Raw genomic sequence first — 22,344 nt, forward strand, 5'->3', positions numbered from 1 at the left:
AGTGATTACTTAAGAAAAAAAAAAAAAAAGTACAGTAAAGTGCTCCCTGGTCATGCATAAAGAGCAAAAACACAAAAGTGTATCACTTTCATGTGTATTATTATAAATGTACACATTATCATCATCATCATCACCTGCACCTCAATTCCCAGCCTACGACAGGGTGAGGAGTAGCAATGTCCAGACAGCCCAAAATTGCCCAATCCAATGGGCAATGCTTCCATTCATTCATCATTCACACCCCTGGAATCCTGGCTCTATCTGATAAGCCAAAAACTTTCAACACATTTCGTAGCTACACGTAAACGTGTCCGATAGAGTAAATCCAGACGCTGTCACATTAAAATGGAGCGCCAAATCCCTGATCATGCACTCCTCACCACATTCATCCAGCCAGCTCGATCTCTTGTCAGTCCCCTATCCTCACCGACTTCCAAACCTCTCTTCCTCACACACCCATCCACTATATCCCTCTATCTTCTCCCTGGCCTATCTTGCCTCCTCCCTCCTTCAAATTCTCTCAGATACAGTAATCACTCCAATATCCGGATCAATAGAGCCATCGGTAGGTTCGGATATTGGTTTTGTCCGGATATTGGGCCCCAGCTTATGGACTTGTACTTACGGACCCTAACACAGAGAAACACCTATACAACTCCCTCCGGACATGCATAGCACCTATTTAACACCCAAATCACACCAATAAGGCACATAAATGACTGAAATAAATGCAATAGACACATAAAATGTGGGTTTAGAAGTATGTTCATACATTAATAAACATTCTGGTACTTATGGACTCTAACCGAACCTAACCTAACCGAACCTAACCGAACTCTGAAAAACACATTCCTACTGCACATGCATGAGGTAAGTTTAGTATGGAAAGAAGTACAGTATGACACTTTCTGGTAAGTATAGTATGGGAAAAAATACAATATGAAACATTCTGGTAAATATAGTATGGAAAATAGTACAACATGAAACATTTTGGCTACTTACAGCAAGTCCCTGGCCACCTCGATGAATAACCGCCTCCTCTCGGACTCTGACAGTAAGAACGATTTCCTGAAGCACTTGCACTACACTCTTCCTGAAGTCTTGCACTGAACTTAGTCACTAACACACAGAAGTCCGTTCTTTTCACAGTGTTCACTTTAGTCCAAATAATGTTCCATTAAATTTAAGTGTTGCACATTAACTTTTCCCAAGTTTTTTTAAGTTTCCAAAGCCAAAACAAAGAAGGTTAGTTACGTTAAATTTCTTTTCTACTTAGTCTTTCTCCCAACTTGAAAACCTTAACACAACACACCGTTTTTTCACTGCACAACACTCAAAATTCCCGTGTGGTCTAGTGGAGAAGTTCTTGCTGTTTATTCACTGTCAGAGCCCGAGAGTATCACTGGCAGGCGTCCAAGGGGTGCATCGGTGGGTAGTGGTGATGGCGTACCGACTACAGAAGACTCTGAAGACAGCCGCAAACTCACGTCGAGCGGTGACTCCACTGTAGCTGATGTGCTGGGCTGTGGCTCGGAGCATGAGGGCCTGTCTTGGGGAGGCAACGGAGTGGAACCAGGGCTTGGCACAGCGGGGGTCACGGGCCTGAAAAAACTGTCAATCGTTGACTGACGCAAGGACCGACGATTCTGGCGATTGATGATGCGCTGCCGGAAAGCACGCACTTCCTCCACGAGTCCCAAGGGCCCCATCTCCCTGTCGCAGTCCGGGTGTTCCAGGTAGTCTAGGACGAACTCTAGATGTTCCCGGAGTGCGCTCAGCTTGGGGATGGCTGGAGTAGTGTCCTGCTGGGCGGAGTCTGCATCATCATCACCTTCGTCGTCGGAATCTTCAAGTTCGGGACTGACACCAGCAACCGAAGACGCGATCTCGATATCAGACAACGTCTGATACCCAGGATCGCCCTCGTCGTCGTCCAACCACTCACGAACATCGTCCACATCAACATCGTCGCCGTGCGTACGCAGCCGTGCATGGAAGTCATCCACGTCAAACCCTAGGAAATCGTACTCCACATCTGTTCCGAGAAGCAGACGAGACCAACCATTTTCAAGAGTTTTCACAGGGACTTCCTTCCATGCACTAGCCCAGTTGTACAGCGCAGACTTGATGTTGTAGCGGCGAAAGGTTTTCCAAAGTCCGCTTGCCTCGAGTGTCACGTCCTTCCCTGCGCTCGTCCGTCCTCGAGAACCACCATCACCTCGTCCAGGAACTTCCGACGGTACAGGCGCTTTGTTGCCACGATCACTCCTTGGTCCATTGGTTGAATGAGAGCAGTCGTATTAGGTGGCAGAAACATGCACCTAATACGGCCATTCTCAGCAACCAAGTCCTTGTCGCACGGGTGGGCAGGTGCATTGTCGAGGAGAAGGAGAGCCTTTACCTGGTCGCGAGGAATTCCCAGAGTCTTCGTCTGGTAATGTATGACCTCCTTGACGAAGTGATGGTGAAACCAGTCTTTGAAAATCACAGCTGTGAACCATGCTTTCAAAGAATGGTACCATACGACAGGAAGGACATCCATCACCCCACGAAGGCACCGAGGCTGCTTTGCACGGCCAACAATAACGGGGCCCAAGCCGGTGCATGCCGTTAGCATTGGCACAACACAAAGCAGATATCCGTTCCTTAGAAAGCTTGCGGCCAGGTACACGCTTCTCCGTCTCATCGGCGAGAGTGTTCGTTGGCACCGAGCGATAGAATAGGCCAGTTTCGTCAGCGTTATAGACTTGACCGAGAGTGAGGCCCTCCCTGTCGATCAAGCCTTTCACCTTGTGCCGAAGCTCGTCCACTCCATCCTCGTTAGCGTCCAATGCTTCGCCATGTGCTTTACGGTTAGTAAGGCCATGTCGCAACTTGAACGCGAAGAGCCAACCCTCGGATGCCTTGAAGTCTAGGGCGTCGTGAAGCCTTGCAAACTTCTCAGCAGCAGCCTTCAGCTCCGTTCCACGTACCATCACACCAGCTGCACGTTGCTGTCGATACCAAATCAACGTGGAGCGGTCGATCTCTGCATACTTGGGAGTAACCATAGCCTTCCTCTCCACGTTGCGTTTGCTTCTCGACGAGAAGTCAGCCGTGTACTGCATGAGCTTGTCTCGGGAACGCTTGATATCAAACAAAGTCGACCGGGCCAGGTTGAACTCGCGGAGAATGCGAGAGGAAGACCAACCCGCATCAACCTTCTCCAATATCTCCCGTTTCTTCTCCAGAGTCAACACCACTCTCTTCCTTTTCTCAGGAGGCGGGGCCATCATCACACACACTAAGAGTAGGGCAGAGAGCAGCAGGAGGCCTTGCAGCAAGTACGGCACCACCACAAAAGCGAGCACGTGGGCAGCCATGACGAAGAGCATAGGTCTTGTCGCGGTGAGAGACAGGCGGGAAGTGGGGAGGATGCAGCGGCGCTCTATCGGACGTCGGAGGAATGACGAACCAAAACAATGCTCTCACGCGGCGCGCGCGGCAAGTTCAAATTACGGACGGCAAAAAATCGATTTTTTTTCCAATTTTTTTGGATTTTCGGACCATTTTGGGAATGTTTGATCCCAGGACGATAAGGTTCGGTTAGTGGGGATGTTCGGTTATTGGGCGTCCGGATATTAGAGGGATTACTGTATACCTTTTTCACCACTCTATTGTTAGGCATCCTCTCCACATGACCATACCATCTTAGTACACTCTCTTCGATTCTACTGTCGACAAACTTCCTCACTCTGCATCTTTCACGAATCGCATTATTTCATATCCTATCCACTCTCTGTACCCCACATACATTCCTCAGTAGTCCCATCTCCACTGCTCTCGCTGTTGACTTTTCATTTTCATGCCACACAGTAGTCTCACATCCAGATGTTAAAGTTACCACTAACACTCCTCCATGTATGCCTCGTGCAGCTGCAACACTCAAGCCTCTGTTTCTTATCAAGGCCATCATAGCACCAGCTACTTTCCTTCCTTGTGTCACTCTACTATCCACTTCTTTTGCACATTCTCCTCACTTTTCTATCACCATACCCAGGTATTTGACCTCTTTCACCACTTCCAGTCTCTCTCCATTCACTGTAACATCACACTGGGAGTCACCTTCTCTCTCAATTACCATCATTTTACTCTTTTCTACATTTACTCTCAAGGCACGAAGCTCACAGATATCAGCAAAACTCTGCACTAGTCTACCAAGTTCTTGTTCGGTATTTGCAAGTAGCACTGCATCATCAGCATACAACAAATTTGAGATATTCCATCCATCACCATTCATTACCAATGCCATCCCCATTACTCATGCTTTTACTTCTCATCACCCCATCCATATATATATTGAAGAACCAGACGAAGCACATCAATAACAACCTCAAGCACTCATCTGCCTGTGGACCACACACCATAAGCAACAATCACCTTAAACACCTTGGACCACAAGGCATACAAGCACTCACCAACACATCAAACTACAGCTACTCATACAACATAATACCCAACATCTGGAAGCATGGCAATATCATCACTATCCCTAAACCCAACAAAGACCCCATGTTACCCACCTCACATCGCCCCATCACACTCCTCTGCACCCCCTCTAAAGTCACTGAACGACTGGTACTACAACCAGTCACACTTCACATTCCCCTAGCCCAGTCACAACATGGCTTTAGGCCACTACACTCCACAAACACCCTTCTTACAGACCTTACGCAGAGAGTTTTCGACGGCATGAATTCAGCTAGGCCACCACACAGAACAATCCTAATCACACTAGACATTACCAAAGCTTTTGATGCTATCCCCTGCCACAACCTCACAAACAAAATACTCAACACAAACATGCACAATAACACAAAAAGATGGCTGGCAAACTACTTAGCAGACAGATGTGCACACGTAACATTTGCAGGTCAGTCTTCTAACATCAGAAACTTCACAAATGGTGTCCCCCAAGGATCTGTTTTGTCCCCTACACTCTTTAACCTATACATGCATGATGTACCCACACCCCACACACCACAGATACACATAGCTTCCTATGCAGATGATATAACACTTACATGTACGCACCAAAACGCAAACACAGCTGCACACATCATTCAACATTACCTCAACACACTACACGAATGGTTCACCACAAACAGGCTCAAAATAGCCCCAGCCAAATCTACAGTGACTCTTCTCACAAACTGGACAGAACAACACAGTCACATCCCACACCTCACCATAAACAACACTCCCCTACCAAACACACACACACACACACACACACACACACACACACACACACACACACAAAATCCTTGGTGTAACATACAATACATCAATGTCATTTAAACAACACATCACAAACATTAAAAATAAAATAACACCAAGACTCAATGCTTTAAGGTCACTTGCCCATACAACATTCAGACACAACAAAGAAACTACCACCACAGTATACAAACAATACATACGTTCAGTGATGAATTATGCAAGCCCTGCCTGGGCTTCTAACCTCACCAAAACACACTACAGACCATACAGAACAAGGCCATAAAAATAATCACAGGCTGCACAGCTACTACACCCACAGACCACCTACATCAAGAAACCAAAGTCCTCAAAGTCAAGGATCACCTAGACATGAGAGGCACCCAGTTTCTTGCTGCAGCCTCCACAAACCCACAACATCCACTACAGTACATGGCAGCACATCCACCCACACCAAGGAACATCAAAACAACACCCAGCACATGATACCATACACAAATACTGTCATCTCTCCCCCCTTGCCCACCTCAGACCAGCTTCCAGAAGCATATCCACACTCAGATCACTTGCCGCTCCATTCAGTCACTTAAAGACAACACACAGCTGCATGCACGGCCTCTTGACAGCCACCCTTCTGAATCCTATCTTCCTCGTGAGGACAAGGTCCACCTGGCCAGACTGAGATGTGCGCACCATCCAGCCTCTTAAGCTACCAGAAGAGGCTGGATGACTCCGTCGCTGATGCCTGTCCAGGATACAACACAGCACCCCATACTATTAAGCACATTATGGAAGACTGCATTGCACACAATCACCCACACCAACAACACAACATACACTCTTTGAGAGCTCTGTGGGAAAGCCCAGTCTCGGCCATGGCCTTCCTAAGGGACTCGGGGCTGTTCAGCCAGACTGTCTAGGGAACAACTACAACTACTACTACCATGGAGGCATCACACAACTTTGTCATATGCCCACACCAATCGTGAACCATTCACACAGAGGCCCATTTACCCTTACACAAGCTTCACCACCCAAAACTCTTGATGGCACCTAGCAGCTTACCATCTACACTGTATATCCGCAAAACCTTCTACAATCCTTCTCTGTCTACTTTGTTGTATGCTTTTTCCAGATCCATGAATGACATAAACAACTTACAGTCCTTCTCACAAGCCTTCTCCACTATCTGTCTCACTGCAAATATTTGATGCACATATCTTCTGCCACTCCTAATGCCACCCAGCTCATCACTCACTTGGACTTCTTTAATTTCCCTTACTGTCTCGATATTAATTCTTCATTACACCTTCCCTACAACATTCAATAAACTCATGCCATGATAATTCTTGCACTCACTTCGCTCACCTTTATTTTTGTACAGGGGTACAATCACAGCCTTTTACCACTCTGCTGGCACAGTTTCACTCATCCATGCCTTCTTACATATCTCCAACAAGCACTTCATTCCACTTTCTCCATTACTGTATACTTAAATCATCTCTGCATACACCTCATCAACCCCAGCTGCTTTCCCATTTTTCAGCCACTTCACAGCGCTCTTCACCCCTGCGAGTATCACGTTTCCTGACACTGCATTCCTTCTCTGCACAACCTCAAAACCAATCATATTTACACCAGCTCTGCTCTCTCTATTCACATTCATCAGGCTTACAAAATATTCTTTCCATCTGGTCCTTAATTCATCCCCATGGGTTAATAATCTACCACTTACATCCTACACACTTTCACACTTCTTTCTGCTGTCACTTCTACATTTCCGCACCTCTGTCCAGAATAACTTCCTATTTTCAGAGTAATTTGCATTCAGTTTTCTTCCTATGTCATCATTTACTTCTTTCTTTTTCCTCTTCACTAGTATCTTTACGTGCTTCTTGCTCTCAATATATTCAGTTCTTATTTCAACTAAACCCCTGTCCTTCCTCAGCTTCTTCCTCTTTTCCTCCACCGCTCTCTTAACCTCTTCATCCCACCATGCCGTACCCTTCTTCTTTGTTGTTACTCTTACCACACCACATGCCACTTTAGCATTCCTAACTAAGCAATCCTTATATGGATTCCTCAGGCAGTCCAGATCCATATAATTCCAATTCACTGATTCTAATTCCTCCTCTACTTTGGTCCTGTATTCATCTACCACTTCTTTTGATCCTCAGCTTCTCAACTTTCAGTCTTTCTCCCTGACTGTTCCTCTCTCTCTCTTGATCCACCTCACTCCTCTCAGCTTGATATTGTGTACCACAATCATAGGATCTGACAGACCTCCACATCGTCCTCTCACGGCCCTCATATCAGCAACCATTCCTGGCATCCACCTCTCTACGAGCACGTAATCAATCAGGCTCCTTTCAACATGATCCCCATTCCCTCTATACCAAGTATATTTATGTGAATCTTTGTGTTTGAAATATGAGTTACAAATGCACTATCTCCTTTCCTGACACATATCCTTCAGTCACCTCCCATTATCATTTTCTCCTGATATTCCATTACATCATCCTCAGGACCAGTGGCTACTCTTCCATTCATACTGCCTATTACAATCACTGTATAGCTCCTGGGCATTTCTCCCACTGCTTCATCCAGCTCATCCCAAAACCTGTCTTCCTCTGTCTCGCTCCTGTCACCACATGGTGCATACGCTACAATCACTGCCACATTCACCTTCTCAAATTTGAATTTGACATATATACATCTTGAGCTGTGAAACTCATAATCTCTCATCCCACTCTGCCACACTACATTCATCAACAAAGTAGCTCCTTCCTTGCACCTTCCTCGCTCATTAAAGCCCAACATTACACACCTTACACCCTCCCACTCCTCCACTTCACACCCTTTCATCTGTGTTTCACACAATGCCAACACAGCATATCTCGCACTCTTGAACACGTTCGCCACTTCCATCCTCTTGCTCTCCTCATTCACACCTCTCACATTTCACATGGCCATGCAAATCTGCCCATTTGGTTAGGGCCCTGGGCAGGTATTGAGTCCTCCGAGGCTCTCTGAAACGTTTGCCACGATTTCATGATTTTAGAGAGGAGAATCTGGAGGACAGTTAACCCGGCAACAAACCCTGGTTATATAGTTACCACCCAGCATAGTACGAGGGGCATTCAGAAAGTTTTGGCAACAGGGTAATAAAAGCAAAATTAATAGAGATACACATTTATTGAAGTTCACACTCCTTCAACATACTCTCCTCTAAGGTTTACACACTTCTGGAGCCATGTCATCCACTTAACAAAGCACTCCTAGTACAGTACTCAGAAACATGTTCACTCCTCAGTTCTGAACTTATCCTCCTGGCAAGGTCCTGTTCCCTTCGAAAATTATTTCCAGCAAGTTTTTCTGACAACTTAGGGAATAGCCAAAAGCCACACAGTGCCAGGTCAGGACGGCACCCTGTGCCTTTTGGCTATTCCCTAAGTTGTCAGAAAAACTTGCTGGAATCAATTTTCAAAGGGAACAGGACCTTGCCAGGATGATAAATTCAGAACTGAAGAGTACACGTTCCTGAGTACTCGGAGTGCTTTGTTAAGTGGATAACACGGCTCCAGAAGTGTGTAAACCTTAGAGGAGAGTATGTTGAAGGAGTGTGAACTTCAATAAATGTGTATCTTTATTAATTTTGCTTTTATTACCCTGTTGCCAGAACTTTTTGAACGCCCCTCATAAATGGTTCCCTGGGTACAAGATATCATTTAGCTTGTTACGCAGTGTAGAGACCATAAGGCATCCCTACAATGAGTGAGTGGATGATGTGTGACCCCACCTACAAAAAGGTCAATATCTGGACTGAACTTGATCATCATCATCATCATCATCATCATCATCCGGACCTCCTTTCCCACCTTCGGGCAGGGTGAGGATTTGCAATGTCCAGACAGTCCAAATCTGCCCAATCCAATGGGCCATGCTTCCATTCACTCATCATTCAAGCCCCCGGAATCCTGGCTCTATCTGATACACCAGAAACATTCACCACGTTCTGTAGCTTCACATAAACATATCCGATAGAGTCAATCCGGATGCCATCACGTTAAAAAAGGGGTGCCAAATCCCTGATCATGCGCTCCTCCTCACAATATTCATCCAGCCAGCTCGATTGAGTAATGGAGAGGGGGATGGCATTGGTAATGAATGGTGATGGATGGAATATCTCGAATTTGTTGTATGCTGATGGTGCAGTACTGCTTGCAAATACCAGACAAGAACTTGGTACACAAGTGCAGAGTTTTGCTGATGTCTGAGCGTTGTGCCTTGAGAGTAAATGTAGAAAAGAGTAAAGTGAAGGTTACTGAGAGACAGGGTGACTCCCAGTGCAATGTTACAGTGAATGGAGAGAGACTGGAATTGATGAGGGACTTCAAATACCTTAGTACAGTAACAGAAAAAAAAAAAGAGGAAAATGCGCAAAACAGGTGGAAAGCAGAGTGACACAAGGAAGGAAAGTAGCTAAGTAGCTGGTGCAATGAAGGCCTTGATAAGAAACAGAGGCCTGGGTGTCGTAGCTGCACGAGGCTTGCATGACGGAGTGTTAGTGCCAACTTTAACATATGGATGTGAGACTATGGTGGCATGAAAATGAAAAGTCAAGAATGAGAGCTGTAGAGATGGGACTGCTAAGGAATGTATACAGTATGGAGTACAGAGAGTGGACAGGATACGAAGTAATGTGATTCATGAAAGATATGGAGTGAGGAAGTCTGTGGACACCACAGTCGAAGAGAGTGTCCTGTACTGAGATGGTGTGGTCATGTGGAGAGAATGGATAACAATAGAGTGGTGAAAAAGGTACATCTGAGCGAATTTGAAGGAGGAAGGAGGTGAGGTAGGCCAAGGAGAAGGTTTAGGGATACAGAGAATGAGATGTGAGGAAGAGAGATTTGGAAGTCGGTGAGGCTAGGAAACTGAATTTGATAATGTTAGTAATTTAAAGGAATTTCCTCAAGGCATCCGGCATTAGATAGCATTAAAGAACAGTGCTAACCGCAAACATCATAATTCAATACATCACAATTAAGTCTTTATTTTATTATTCTACCATACCTTCTTTTCCATAACCATATTTCTCTGACAAGATGAAGTGACAAAAATGGCAACATGTAGCCACCTCAAGACATCCAGGCTGAATGATATATATTTTATCAACTAATCACCAGCATATAAATGAACTCTGTATTCTTGATATGATCCATGATTAACCCTTCCATGCCGGGCAATTTATAGTGCCACTGTTCTCTCACTATGGAAATTTTTTTTGAAAATAGCCTGTTTTCCAAGCATAATATCTTGGAAACTGTAGCAGCCAGGGAAACAAATTGAAAACCATATTACTCACTAACTCTTCTTCTTGCAAATGAAAGTACAGTATCCCCAGGTCTGTAGGTCGCTGTGTCGATGAGTAATGACGTGAGGAAGAGGACTAATTTTTGCTGTGTGAACAGGATGTGTTCATGCGTCTGCCTGCGGCCCCAACTATGGCTTTGCTCTTAATGTGATAACTTCCCCATTACTGGATAAACCAGACACAGTGGTGTCCGAGGCAAACCCTATGGCACTATCACTGAGTCCTTTCCTAGTATCCTTGGAAAGAGGTTTGGCAGGGGCGGATGAGGCAAAGTCCACATGAGGTGGGAATGGAATCAGATGAGAGGGGTTAAGAAAAGGTCATTTTACACCTGGTAGTCACAGAGATGACGGAGGCATGGTTGGCTTGGCTGGCGGGAGTCCCTTAGATGTGATAAAGTGGTGGCCACTTCAAACTGTGGCGCGAAAATAAGAGCAGTTCCGTCCGACACCTGGTGCCACCCGGCCACCAGTTTCTCAACAGTTCCAACCTGCACCCGGTGATTTGGGGTTAAACTTACAAATGATTATTTCTGTAACTGTATACTCACCACTTCATTACTGTTGCCTTATTCTGTTCCTCTTCCCTATCTCCCTTTCTGTTAACCCGTGAATGACGATCGTCAGTTTGCCAGTACCGTATGCCACATACAGTCCCAAGACTGACGATCGTAGAAGGTCTGTCAAAAACTGCTGAATACTAAGCCAGCCCCTTTTATGATGTAAAAGTTCGTACCCAATCAGAACTAGGGGATGAGTTGCTGGGAAGGAAGGTCCCATCCCCTCATCTGTGGAAAGATCCCCCTCCCCACCCAGCCATTTCTTCACCTCCCTCTGACTGACTGGATACAGCCTGTTCTGTCCCCTCCCACCCAAACTACCCACCAATACGACATCTACATCGCATGGGAGAGTGTCTCATGACCGCTCACCCCCCATTATATCGAATGATGTGGCAATTTCCCTGCTATGATCACTTTGTGTGTTTCCTCCCACCATAATACCCCCCACAGCACCTCCCCCACATTCTCATCCCCCTTCATCCCCACCAGAGATTCTCCAACCCACCTCCACCTTCCTCCCCTCCTATCCTTTGTCCCAAATATGATGCAGTAATTTCTCTGCCATGAGCCGCTTGTGTCTCTCTACTCACACCAAAACAACCCCCCACACCACCTACTGTACCAGCTGATTTTAAGTACAACTGTTTCCCTTGATTTTGTTTCATTTATTACTTATCATGTACTTTCTACAGCCTTCTTTTCATTACCCTAAGTGTATATTTATTGGTTTCATAGTGTGTTATGAAGATTTTCTATGTTTTTCAGGCACGGATTTTTTCTCTCTCTCTCTCTCTCTTGCTCACTTCTGCACCTTGTTTCATCAACAGAAATGTATTTTACATTGATTTTATTGATTTTGGTAAAGTTCTTCAGCGAACATTAGGCTTCTGTAGAATTTTTTTGTTTGGGATTTTTTTTTTTTTTTTTATTGTCACCTACACCTAGTTTCATCAATAGAAACATATTTTATACCGATTTCAATGATTTTTGTTAGGCTCTCTAGCGAAAATTAGGTTTCCGCCAATTTTTTTCAAATTTCTCTCTTACCGAGGGGGGACTTCTATAATCTTTGATGTGCTATTTTGTGGTAACCATTAAGCCTAGGGGACTGAGACTGGCATTTTCAGGTGTAAATTCAAGCCCTTCAAATCTGTACAAAAAAAAAAAAAAAAAATCTTACCGCGGTAAAAGTTGCAAATCAACCCCAAATTGCAGCTGGGGTGGAACACAGCCTCAGAAAATGCATCTTTAGGGGTTACTTTCTTTTTTGATGGCACAAATTCTCATCAAAGTGACTTAATTCATGGATGAAACCTGTTAGCTATTCAAATCTGAGGGAAGGGGGGGTGGTGTCCTTCGGTATAAGTAAGACCTCACTATAACGGACTAATTGGGGCCCAAACCACTCCAAAAAATGCGAAATTCTGATAAAGGCAACATCTAGACTTCCTCCTGCTACTCCGGACTCTTTCTGATATCTTGGACATTAGGCCGGATCGCATGAATGGTTTTTAAACTGTTCTGACTACCACTGCGGTACTGTACTGTGTTATAACTTCACTACATTAATCAAATGATATAATATATATAATAATACTGTACTGTACACTGATAAACATGTCTTTTATTTACCTTATTGTGGTGAACATAGCTGAAGTGGTCAGGCAGTCCAGACTGCTTCTGGCTTTATCAGACTTTTTCCAAAATATAGAAATTTAGTCCAGTAGCTCCTCGAGTCCGATAAAAGCGAATCCCAGTCTATTGAAGTCCATTGTATTGAGGTTTTACTAAACTGTAATATATGTAGCCTATATAAGGGGTTCTCAATCGTTTTCTTACCATGTACCCCTTTGAATTATCAAACCATCAACCCATATTCCCATAACAGCAACTGAATATGAAAAAGTACTCTATCTATCTATCTATTGCCAGATGCCTCAATCCCGTTTGGGGTGGCCACAAACAAATCGCCTCCAAGTCACCCTGTCCCCCGCCATTTCACTGCCCTGCTCCCAACTCACACCCCCCTCTCTCATATACCTCTCCACCCCATCCCTCCATCTCATCCTCAGCCTCCCCCTCCCTCTTCCCCCCTCCACCTCACTCACATACTCTCTTCATCAGTCTTTCACCCTCCATCCTCTCCACATGGCCAAACCACCTCAGTGTGTTCCTCATAACACTTCCTATCACATCCACATCCACACCACAACGCTCCTTTATATCCTCATTCGTCAGCCTGTCTCTCCATGTGACTCCACAGGCTCCTCTTAAATAACTCATTTCCACTGCTCTCACTCTTGACTTGTGTCCTTCCAACAACGTTCAAGCTTCACTTCCATACGTCAGAGTTGGTATCACAATACTGTCATTTAGTAAACTTTTCACTTCCATGCTCACTTCCCTGTTTTTTATCACTGCTTTCAAAGAACCAGCAACCTTTCTTCCCTGCTGTACCCTTTCAAGCACTTCACCCTCCAAACCTCCATCCTTACTCATCACACTACCCAAGTACTTAAACGTACTCACATTTTCCAATTCCTCACCATCCAACCTCGCTGTACATTCACTGACTTCATCTCTCTCAAAGACCATCACTTTACTCTTCCCTACATTCACCTTTAGATTCCATTTCTTACACACTCTCCCAAACTCATCCACCAAGTCTTGCAGCTCCCCTTCGTCTTCACTCAACAACACAGTATCATCTGCAAACAACAGTACAGGGAGTTTCCAAACACTATCCTCTCTCACCAGGGCCACTCCAACATCCACTACCCTACCTTGTACCTCTTTTATTACCCCATCCATGAACAGATTGAACAAGCATGGAGACATGACACATCCCTGTTTCAACCCAACCTCCAAAGAGAAAAATTCACTTAGTTCACTATCCACACGCACTGCAGCCTTAGCACCATCATACATACTCTTCACAGCATTCAACAACTTTCCATCTACTCCATATATTCTTAATACTTTCCACAATCCTTGTCTATCCACCCTGTCATATGCTTTCTCCAAATCCATGAAAGCCACATACAACTTCCTTCCCTTCTCTAGAAACTCTTCCACTAAAGATCTAAGAATGAATATCTGATCTACACAACCTCTTCCCTTCCTAAAGCCTCCCTGTTCTTCTCCAACTAATTCCTCTGTTCTTTCTCTAACTCTGTCAGTAAGTATCCTACCATACACTTTTCCTATTATACTAAAAAGACAAATGCCCCTATGATTACCACACACTTATTTTTCCCCTTTTCCTTTGTACAAGGGAATAATTATACCTGACTTCCAATCCTCCGGGACTCTACCTTCCTCCCAGGCCAATCTGCACATCTTCCACATCCATTCTACTACTATCTCTCCCCCATGCTTCAGCATTTCACCATACACTCCATGAATTCCTGGGGCTTTCCCCAATTTAACTTTCTTCATTGCTTCCACAACTTCTATCCTACTAATTTCTTCCTGTCTTCTCACCTCCCTCCTTCTCCCAGCCATTCCCCAGCCACTTATACTCACATTATTTCCTTCCTGTATGTTCAACAATTCCTTAAAGTGTTCTCTCCATCTGCTCACTTTTTCTCCCTTCTCCATTAGTAATCAACCATTTTTATCTTTCACTCACCTGTTAACCTCACTTCCACCCTGTCTTACTCTCTTCACCTCTTTCCAGAACATTTTCTTACAGTCCCTCCACTTTACACTCAAATTCCTTCCAAATTCCTCATCCACTCTCTTCTTACTCTCTCTTACTAATCTTTTCACCTCTCTCTTTCTTTCTACATATAACTCTCTCTTCCGCCTCTCAACTTCTTCCACGCCCCTATTTCTCATCCTTTGTGCCACAGCCTGTCTCACCTCTTCAGTCCACCACACTGTTCCTTGCACCCCCCTCTGTCTTCTCTTCCTCCCACACACCACATCACATGCTGCACATATTTCTTCTGTAAATATCCTGCACACATCTTCCACGTCCCCCATCTGCTCCAATTCATATTTGCCCAGTAATTCCTCCACTTCTCTCTTATACTCTGCCTTTTTCTCATCCTCTTGTAACCTTTCCACCCTCCTTGCAACTACTCCTTCCTCTCGTCTTTCCCTTTTTCTATTCCTCCATCTTACTTGTATCCTAATTCTGGCCACAACCAAGCAGTGGTCAGAAAATCCACTCCCCCAACCTCTATAAGCTCTTGCATCCATTTAATTCATTCCAAAATGGCAACACACTAGCTGTTGTAAAAATACTTAAATGATAATTAATTTGTCAAGAAAATACCACTAACATCTTACTGCAACACTCTCAAGTGGTAACACAGTATTTTTTAACTGTGACTATCGTATTTCTGCATGAATGTTATATAGTTAAATAGAAACTTATTTTTGAGTTCTCAGTATTATCTCATGAATTATATTTGTAAAATTTATACTGAATACTGTTTTTTTCATCAGTTTTCAAAGTACCCTTTGGAAAACCTCTTGCATACTCCTGGGTGTAATTAAACCCCCATTTAGAAACCCTTTACCTATATGAGAGAAAGTACTCAGTTAAAGTACGTCAATAAATCAAAGACAGTACCAGAAATGGCCAACACTGGTACAGTATTGCAGCTAAGGTATGGAGAAAGAAAGAAAAAAGAAAACTGTCAACAAACCTAATTGATTGTAATTGTTGAGACCACAGCCATAGATTTCTCCAGTTGCCTTGGCCCGAACAAACGTGGTCATGCCTCCCGCCCACACATCATCGAATATAATCGCCTTGCGTCTCCGACATACTTTAACTGGGTGTGGCTCGAGTTGGGTCTCTGGTAGAAATAAAATAATCTGACTTTATCTACTCTTAGATACAGACATGAAGTATGAACTTATGGCAAACGGTTGACGTGAGTTTTCAACAGTAAACCAACAATAACATATATTGTGCCTAATAACAATGAGGGCACATTGTAAATTTACACATACTTCAATACTATGCTACTAGTCAAGTTCTATTTGAGCCAATCTCATGACAGTTAACCCTTCGTTAGTCAGGTGGGGTGTTTTGGCACCCCAATTTTTTTAAAAAGCTCATATTTCCTAGCTGGTAATTCAAATATTTTTCTCTGTTCCAGTACTCTCCTGATTCAGTGAGGGGAGGGAGCATGTGGATTGGCTTAGTCCTGCCTCTGCTGTAGTGAGAGAGAGGGGCACTTCCTCCCCCCCTCCTGGGGTGTCCAGTCACCCCATCAAACTAACCATTTGGATCATATTGTGATAGAGATTGTTTTTTTATCTTATTTTTGCACAGTTTATCATTATACTAATTTTTAAAAATACTAGTGTATTTTCCTTTGTGCGTTTACCTGACAAATGAGATATGAGTCCATTTGTTATTTTTTTACTGATATTATAATTTACTGTACTTTATTATTATAAATTAATAAACACCACCTACAAGGCATTCAATCTTTTCATTAGTGATTGCAGAGATATGCTGAAGCAGCAGTATGAATATATTTTACATGTTAGTAACACTACATGTATTTTTGTATTGGGATGTTGTAACACCCCACCAGACTAACCACGTCTGAATACCCCACAGGCCTAACGAAGGGTTAAGATCATCAAACATCAAAACCAGAGCACCTTTATTAACAATGACTCTTTTAATTAGATTGCTGAAAAATGTTCACAAAGTTCATCTGGATAGCATTCAGGTTCCCACCATCATAACCCTATTTCCTAAAGTTCAATAGGATGGGCAGGAAACAAAAAAGGAAGGACATCAATAATACCAAAGCTTTTAACAGAGAACCTAATGCAATGGGTCACACATCCCTTCACTCATCATTCAAGCTCAGGCTTCATGTGAAAATTTAAACCTTTTTTGTGCTTATGAATTGTCTGTAAACTTGGTCTGTAAAACCGTCTAAAGGTGATGCTTGTGAACATTTTCACAGCATGATGATGTCTGTGAACTGGTAATTGATTAAACCAATGTTGGTCTACAACTGACAATTTTGGAGTAGGCCTATCTAATTAAGGATGGTACATACTTAAAGTACTGAAACACATACAGAGAGGAAGGACCACTTTAAACATATAACTTACCTATGCCTTTGCCATTTCTTAGGTCCCTAGAGGCAAACATTTCTGCAATTCTGCCAAGTTGACCAGATTCACCACAACCACATGTGAAAACACGACCATCTTGGGATAACATTGCAAGATGGTTGTTGCCTGATGTCACCTTCACAATTGGAATATCCTCTAGCACCTGCCTTGGGCTCTTCTGCAATACATTCTTCTCCAGGAAGCCCAGCAGGCCACTATTGTCCTGAATGTGGTATGGAATGGTTACTCATTCTAATCCTAGCAACAGTTCCACATTCATAATGGGAGGGCATAAACCAAGGCTCTTTGAGATTTCTGGGAACATATACCACATAAGACTAACTGAAACACACATGTTCAGTGGTAGGTTACCACATTCCTATGCCAAATACAAAAGACAATTTCCTGCCCCCTACTCAAACCACTTCTGGAATTATATGGTCAGTATTCTCACTCAGCTACCACCAGAAATATCTATCCTTGGACTGCTAAAAACATGAAGCATCATTTTAGTGACATATAACTTAAATCAACTAATTTATATAAACACTCTCCATAATGCCAATAACTTTCACACTAACAGATATTCATCTCCAACAGAATATTGCAGTCCATAATCCTAAGTAATTTATATTTCGATAGTCTATCTATCTATCTATAGCCTGATGCCCTAATCCCACAAAGGGTGGCCGCAGACAAAACGCCTCCAAGTTGCTCTGTCACCCACTATTTGACTACCCTCCCCCCAACTCACCCCCCCTTCCCTCATATACAGTAAAAGCCCTATTATTCGGCAGCTGATTGTTCGGTAGATCCGACATTTCGGCAGTTTTGAGAAATAGTCCCATTTACGAAAATCATTGATTGTTCGGCATATGTCCGGAATCATCTCGGCAGTCTAGGAAGTGATATCTGTGGATTGTAGGCCTAATGTTTCATTACACTTCTGTATGTTCACTAATTTCTATATTTTTATTCAGATTCAGGTATAGTACTGTATTGATTACAATATTGCACAGTATCATACACTACAGTAACCACCCCCACCAAATTAGCGAGGGTTACGTTCCAAGCCCGGACGCTAATTCTTGAAATTCTTTCATTCTTGATGCCTTCATGAAAATGACTTACCGGTAATTGAGTAGCCCATGACACTGTAATGCATTACCCATAAATAAATGTTGCTTGTTAAATCAGTTTCCCCGTTGTTTTTAGCTGTACGGCTGTGACAGCTCTAGTATTTTTATTCCTCAGCATAATGGTGGGACTGTCCTGTTTAACTGAACCTAACCTAACCGAGTTTAACTGTATTTAACCAAACCTAACCTAACCTAAAGTCAAAAAAATACTTAAAAATAAACTGGAGGAATATGAATTGCTAAGGTCTCTCTGATGAAAGTTAAACGTACATTTAGTTCTCATTCTTTTGTTTGTTTTTGTGCTTAACGTGAAAGAGAGAGCATTGATGCAAACAGTAATATATCCCATTAACTCCGTAATAACCTCCGACATTGAACAACCTTTTACAGTGCCGATGTCAGTGATGTTAAGTTAGTGTGAGCTATAAAGAAAACTGAACAATTATGGGGAGGGAACGAAGGTCAGTGGTATGTTTGCATGACTACGCTACGATTCCAAGCAGTTAGGTGGTCGGTTAATCTCAGATGTTTTCGCCCATTTGGTAAATACACCGTAACTTTATCAATCTTTCCGTGACTCATAGCGAATCATAGCATGGGTTTAGGAAGCTAAATAACACATTGCTAGGTGAGCCAGACGATTATCTTCCCATCTTTAAGAAAAATAAATTGATTTCAGAAGAATGGAAGAACTTTACTCTACGTACTCAGAGAGGGATTTAATTTCTTCCATTTTCTTATAAGATGTGAAGATAATCGTCTGGTGCACCTAGAAATGTGTTATTTAGCTTCCTAAACCCATGCTATGACTCACTATGATTGACTGGAGAAGTTACGGTGCATTTGCCAAATGGGCGAAAACATCTGAGATTAACTGACCCCCTGATTGCTTGGAATCGTAGCTAGAGTCGTGTAATCATACCAGTGACCTTCGTTCCATTCCCATAATTGTTCACAGTTTTTCCATAGCTCACTAACTCGACATCGGTACTGTAAAGGGTTGTTCAATGTCGGAGGTTATTAAGGGGTTCATGGAATACATTACTGTTTCTATCAGTACTCTCCTTTCACATGTAAACAAAAAAATACGAACAAAAGTGTGAGTGCTAAATGTAAGTTATAACTTTCATCAGAAAGCCTTACCAATTCAGATCCCTTTACTTTATTTTATGCAATTTTCCGACTATTTTATTTTGTTTCGAAAAAGTACTATATACTGTACAGTACTCACTCCAAACATATTTGTAATAATATAAGTAGTGATGAGTTCACCAATACAAGTGATGTACTGAGCTGGTAGGTAATATTCTGTATCATTTCGGCCATCCAGGAAGTGTTATCTGACTTGTATGCCTACTGTGTCATTACACTTGTATATGTTCACTACTATATATATATATATATATATATATATATATATATATATATATATATATACAGTATATATATACAGTAATCACTCTAATATCCGGACGCCCAATATCCGAACATCCCCACTAACCGAACCTTATCGTCCTGGGATCAAACATTCCCAAAATGGTCCGAAAATCCAAAAAAATTGGAAAAAAAAAAAATCGATTTTTTGCCGTCCGTAATTTGAACTTGCCGCGCGCGCCGCGTGAGAGCATTGTTTTGGTTCGTCATTCCTCCGACGTCCGATAGAGCGCCGCTGCAGCCCTCCCCACTTCCCGCCTGTCTCTCACCGCGACAAGACCTACGCTCTTCGCCATGGCTGCCCACGTGCTCGCTTTTGTGGTGGTGCCGTACTTGCTGCAAGGCCTCCTGCTGCTCTCTGCCCTACTCTTAGTGTGTGTGATGATGGCCCCGCCTCCTGAGAAAAGGAAGAGAGTGGTGTTGACTCTGGAGAAGAAACGGGAGATATTGGAGAAGGTTGATGCGGGTTGGTCTTCCTCTCGCATTCTCCGCGAGTTCAACCTGGCCCGGTCGACTTTGTTTGATATCAAGTGTTCCCGAGACAAGCTCATGCAGTACACGGCTGACTTCTCGTCGAGAAGCAAACGCAACGTGGAGAGGAAGGTTATGTTTACCCCCAAGTATGCAGAGATCGACCGCTCCACGTTGATTTGGTATCGACAGCAACGTGCAGCTGGTGTCATGGTACGTGGAACGGAGCTGAAGGCTGCTGCTGAGAAGTTTGCAAGGCTTCACGACGCCCTAGACTTCAAGGCATCCGAGGGTTGGCTCTTCGCGTTCAAGTTGCGACATGGCCTTACTAACCGTAAAGCACATGGCGAAGCATTGGACGCTAACGAGGATGGAGTGGACGAGTTTCGGCACAAGGTGAAAGGCTTGATCGACAGGGAGGGCCTCACTCTCGGTCAAGTCTATAACGCTGACGAAACTGGCCTATTCTATCGCTCGGTGCCAACGAACACTCTCGCCGATGAGACGGAGAAGCGTGTACCTGGCCGCAAGCTTTCTAAGGAACGGATATCTGCTTTGTGTTGTGCCAATGCTAACGGCATGCACCGGCTTAAGCCCGTTATTGTTGGCCGTGCAAAGCAGCCTCGGTGCCTTCGTGGGGTGATGGATGTCCTTCCTGTCGTATGGTACCATTCTTTGAAAGCATGGTTCACAGCTGTGATTTTCAAAGACTGGTTTCACCATCACTTCGTCAAGGAGGTCATACATTACCAGACGAAGACACTGGGAATTCCTCGCGACCAGGTAAAGGCTCTCCTTCTCCTCGACAATGCACCTGCCCACCCGTGCGACAAGGACTTGGTTGCTGAGAATGGCCGTATTAGGTGCATGTTTCTGCCACCTAATACGACTGCTCTCATTCAACCAATGGACCAAGGAGTGATCGTGGCAACAAAGCGCCTGTACCGTCGGAAGTTCCTGGACGAGGTGATGGTGGTTCTCGAGGACGAGGACGAGCGCAGGGAAGGACGTGACACTCGAGGCAAGCAGACTTTGGAAAACCTTCGCCGCTACAACATCAAGTCTGCGCTGTACAACTGGGCTAGTGCATGGAAGGAAGTCCCTGTGAAAACTCTTGAAAATGGTTGGTCTCGTCTGCTTCTCGGAACAGATGTGGAGTACGATTTCCTAGGGTTTGACGTGGATGACTTCCATGCACGGCTACGTACGCACGGCGACGATGTTGATGTGGACGATGTTCGTGAGTGGTTGGACGACGACGAGGGCGATCCTGGGTATCAGACGTTGTCTGATATCAAGATCGCGTCTTCGGTTGCTGGTGTCAGTCCCGAACTTGAAGATTCCGACGACGAAGGCGATGATGATGCAGACTCCGCCCAGCAGGACACTACTCCAGCCATCCCCAAGCTGAGCGCACTCCGGGAACATCTAGAGTTCGTCCTAGACTACCTGGAACACCCGGACTGCGACAGGGAGATGGGGCCCTTGGGACTCGTGGAGGAAGTGCGTGCTTTCCGGCAGCGCATCATCAATCGCCAGAATCGTCGGTCCTTGCGTCAGTCAACGATTGACAGTTTTTCAGGCCCGTGACCCCCGCTGTGCCAAGCCCTGGTTCCACTCCGTTGCCTCCCCAAGACAGGCCCTCATGCTCCGAGCCACAGCCCAGCACATCAGCTACAGTGGAGTCACCGCTCGACGTGAGTTTGCAGCTGTCTTCAGAGTCTTCTGTAGTCGGTACGCCATCACCACTACCCACCGATGCACCCCTTGGACGCCTGCCAGTGATACTCTCGGACTCTGACAGTGAATAAACAGCAAGAACTTCTCCACTAGACCACACGGGAATTTTGAGTGTTGTGCAGTGAAAAAAACGGTGTGTTGTGTTAAGGTTTTCAAGTTGGGAGAAAAGACTAAGTAGAAAAGAAATTTAACGTAACTAACCTTCTTTGTTTTGGCTTTGGAAACTTAAAAAAACTTGGGAAAAGTTAATGTGCAACACTTAA

At 44.1% G+C, this 22,344-nt stretch overlaps 1 protein-coding gene across 1 annotated transcript in view; it reads right to left on the minus strand.

Annotated features, from left to right (window-relative positions):
- The window catches only part of LOC145391896 (regulator of chromosome condensation-like), a 97,127-nt gene that overhangs the window by 21,925 nt on the left and 52,858 nt on the right, over positions 1-22,344 (minus strand). The window contains exons 5-6 of the mRNA XM_080266394.1: positions 17,295-17,520; positions 15,857-16,009 (exon numbers count right to left, since the gene is read on the minus strand). Of these exons, the coding sequence (XP_080122520.1) occupies positions 15,857-16,009; positions 17,295-17,520 (379 nt within the window). The remainder of the gene's footprint in view (positions 1-15,856; positions 16,010-17,294; positions 17,521-22,344) is intronic.

This window comes from Coenobita brevimanus, chromosome 20 (assembly GCF_032717465.1).
Source record: "Coenobita brevimanus isolate Jiangsu-jjx chromosome 20, ASM3271746v2, whole genome shotgun sequence".
Classification (NCBI taxonomy): Eukaryota; Metazoa; Arthropoda; class Malacostraca; order Decapoda; family Coenobitidae; genus Coenobita; species Coenobita brevimanus.